Source organism: Arachis duranensis, chromosome 2 (assembly GCF_000817695.3).
Source record: "Arachis duranensis cultivar V14167 chromosome 2, aradu.V14167.gnm2.J7QH, whole genome shotgun sequence".
Lineage (NCBI taxonomy): Eukaryota > Viridiplantae > Streptophyta > Magnoliopsida > Fabales > Fabaceae > Arachis > Arachis duranensis.
In genome coordinates, this window is record NC_029773.3 from 14,203,721 (window position 1) to 14,207,005 (window position 3,285).

At 30.1% G+C, this 3,285-nt stretch overlaps 1 protein-coding gene across 1 annotated transcript; it reads left to right on the forward strand.

The window, feature by feature from the left end:
* Nucleotides 1-1,112: 1,112 nt before the first annotated feature.
* Nucleotides 1,113-2,973, forward strand: LOC107473670 (protein LIGHT-DEPENDENT SHORT HYPOCOTYLS 4-like). The gene is made up of 2 exons (XM_016093255.3): nucleotides 1,113-1,633; nucleotides 2,333-2,973. Exons 1-2 carry the CDS (start codon nucleotides 1,329-1,331, stop codon nucleotides 2,769-2,771), a joined length of 744 nt encoding a protein of 247 aa, XP_015948741.1. The 5' UTR covers nucleotides 1,113-1,328; the 3' UTR covers nucleotides 2,772-2,973.
* Nucleotides 2,974-3,285: the final 312 nt, after the last annotated feature.

Here is a 3,285-nt window from a genome sequence, read left to right on the forward strand (position 1 = left end):
TATGTCTTTAAAAATGTGACGGAATAACTTATATGTCTTATTTTTATAAAGTTCAGAAAATTCAATGTAATAAAATTTTCTTTGAGACAAAAACGTCCGACACAAAATTTCTTAAGAATCTGTTTGGATATATACTCTAAAATTAAAATTAACAAATTAATTTTTATTTTTTTATAATATTGAACAAAAATGGTCTTTAATAAAATGAAAATACAAATTAATCTTTAATATTTTAAAAAAATAACAAATCAAGCTTTAACTTTTTGTAAAAAGACTATTATTGTTAAGAGATTAAATTATTTGAAATTAAAAAAAATAAGAGATTAATTTTACTAATATTCTAAAATATTAAAACATAATTTGTCAATATTTTTCTTAAGACTAGTCTAATTTGCCCCGTACAAAAATTGATAGAACCAATTTAGAGTTTTATTTTTTTTCTCTCATTTATATTTTATTTTTTCTATTAAAAATGATTTAAATTTTTTAATTAGTTCTTGTCTTAAAAGATGTCATGAAATTACTTTTATAAAAAAATTAATTCAATAAAAAAATACATAAATAATTATATCTCTAATACGTTTTTTTTTCAAAAATTTTTTTTTTGAATTTATGTGAATTTTACATCAGTTTTGTTTTTCTTTTTGTTTTTGCCTTATACTAAAAATTCTTTTTTTTCTTTTAAAATTGAATAAAAATTAAATATTAGATTTTTTTAATTATAAAAAATTTAATATTATATCATAAAATTTGTACTTGGTATTAGATCAGATCTTATGTAGTCTTGCTTCCATCGTTGAGAGTCTAAGTGTCACTAATTACTAAAAGAAAAAACAGTGTTTTTATTATTTACCGTAACAATAATAAAAAAGTAATTTAATTTCATTAGTATATTTAATTATAATATTATATCAATAAAAATAATTATCTTTTACATTAATCGAATGAGGATATAATTATCTGTCTGAATATTACACTATAAATACATCAAAATTAAACTAAAAAAAATTGTATACGAGAGTAAACATTGAAACTATATACTGCTCCCCCACTGTTACCCTAATTATAAGTATAGTAGCCTTTCATCTCATCTTATCTCCACTCATTTTACATCTCTCTCTTTCTCTCTCACTTACTTTTCTGCTTCTATACCCCTCCCCTCTTCCCTCACCTCACTCTGGTCACTGTCTTGTCTTAAATAGGAACCCTAGAACACAAAATAAAAGACCAAGAACAATGAACCCAGGTTAAGTAGTATTATTGCATCAAATTCAATAGACAAAAAGTCAAAAAACAAAGAAATTAGACCCTCCCTGTTGTTGGATATTATGGATTCATCAATTCAGGAGTTCATGGAGTCATGTAACTCTGACAATAACACCAACAACATAAACAGAAACATTATCAGCAACAACAACAACAATAGCAGCAGCATAGTTGTTGGTGGTGGTGGTTCTTCCCCTTCCGGCGGTGGCTCTTCCAGCACAACCACCACCACGACGAGCACAAGCAGCAGCAGGTATGAGAATCAGAAGAGGCGTGACTGGAACACGTTTGGCCAGTATCTGAAGAATCACCGACCCCCTTTGTCCCTTTCTAGGTGCAGCGGTGCACATGTTCTTGAATTTCTAAGGTATATTATTATATATATTAATATTAACACCCTCTTCTCCTTCTTAATTAACCATGCACCTCTCCCCCCACTCTGCAATTTTTATGATTTTTTTGTTTAACGTGTTTGGAATTTTGGACTTTGGAGAGAGACAAGAAAAAGAAGAAATTTACATACATGATTGAAATATAAGTTTTTGACCAAGGAATGGTACAAAAGTTCCTAAAATCAGTTCAATAGACAACATACAATTTCTAAGTCTTGAAAACCAAAAAAGGAACCTTCTTAGTTCATAGCTTTCCCTTAATTTTACTTCTTTTATTAAAAATAATTCCTCGAATTTGGCTAATTTCAGTTTTTCTATGGTTTTATCATATGTACTATGAATATTTAAAAAAAACTTACCAGTAAAATAAAAAAAGACACTAGATGATTAAGAATGAAATAACAAAAAATTAATAATAAATTTTATGATTATAAAAGTTTTGGTTTTCACAGTATCCCAAATCAACAAATTAATAATTAATTTATTGTGGATTAAAATTCTATTAAAAAATTTATCGTCTTGCTACATGCAAAAGACAAGATTCAAAACTTTGATACTTGCTTTGCTTTGCTAGATTATGATTATAAAAGTTTGATATTATATGACTAGAAAAGACATAGAGAGGGAGGGCTAGTGTTGAATTGATTTGATTTGATATGATATGAATATTTCAGGTACTTGGACCAATTTGGAAAGACAAAGGTTCACACACCAATCTGTCCATTTTACGGGCACCCAAACCCGCCGGCGCCATGTCCATGCCCACTCAGGCAAGCTTGGGGAAGTCTTGATGCTCTCATCGGCCGTCTTAGGGCAGCTTTTGAGGAGAACGGAGGGAAGCCCGAAGCCAACCCGTTCGGTGCAAGGGCCGTTAGACTTTACCTTCGCGAAGTTCGAGATCTTCAGTCCAAAGCCAGAGGAATCAGTTATGAGAAGAAGAAGCGCAAGCGTCCACCTCAGCAACATAACCACCACCAACAACACCAACACCAACACCAGCAGCAACAACAGACTCTGTCAATGGCTATGCCGTTGATGCCGCTTTTAAATCATCATCATCATCATCACCACCATCATCATCATCAGCTTCCGCCTCCAGGTGCAACCCAATAAGGCCTCTATATCTGTTTGATTTCTCGTGTAATGTAATGTACTCTGATCTTTGCTGTGAAGCGCGCCTTCGTTGAAGCCTCTTCTATAAGGCTTGCCTTCTATCTAAATTATCATCTGCTCTTTGTTTTTCTATCTAATTCGAACAGTTCAAGCATTTTTCAATTATCAAAAAAAAAAAAAAGAAGCAAATTTTATGATAAAACCTCTTGATCCCTCTCTTTCATCCCTTGATCTCAGTGATACTAGCTAGGTCAGCATGTTTAGGGTTTACTTTTGTTTTTATTTTTTTCCCTTTATTTTAGTTTTCTTTTTTAATTTGACTTTTAACTTATTATATTATTCAAAATACGGTGTTTCGGTAATTTTAGTTATTAATCTCAATTATAAAATATATATAATTAAGATCTACGACTAAAATTATTAGAATACTGAAAAAATATCTTACATATTTCCGTAAAAATATTATTCCATATAGACTGTTATTGTTGTTGTTTGTGTATGTATGTTGTTTTGT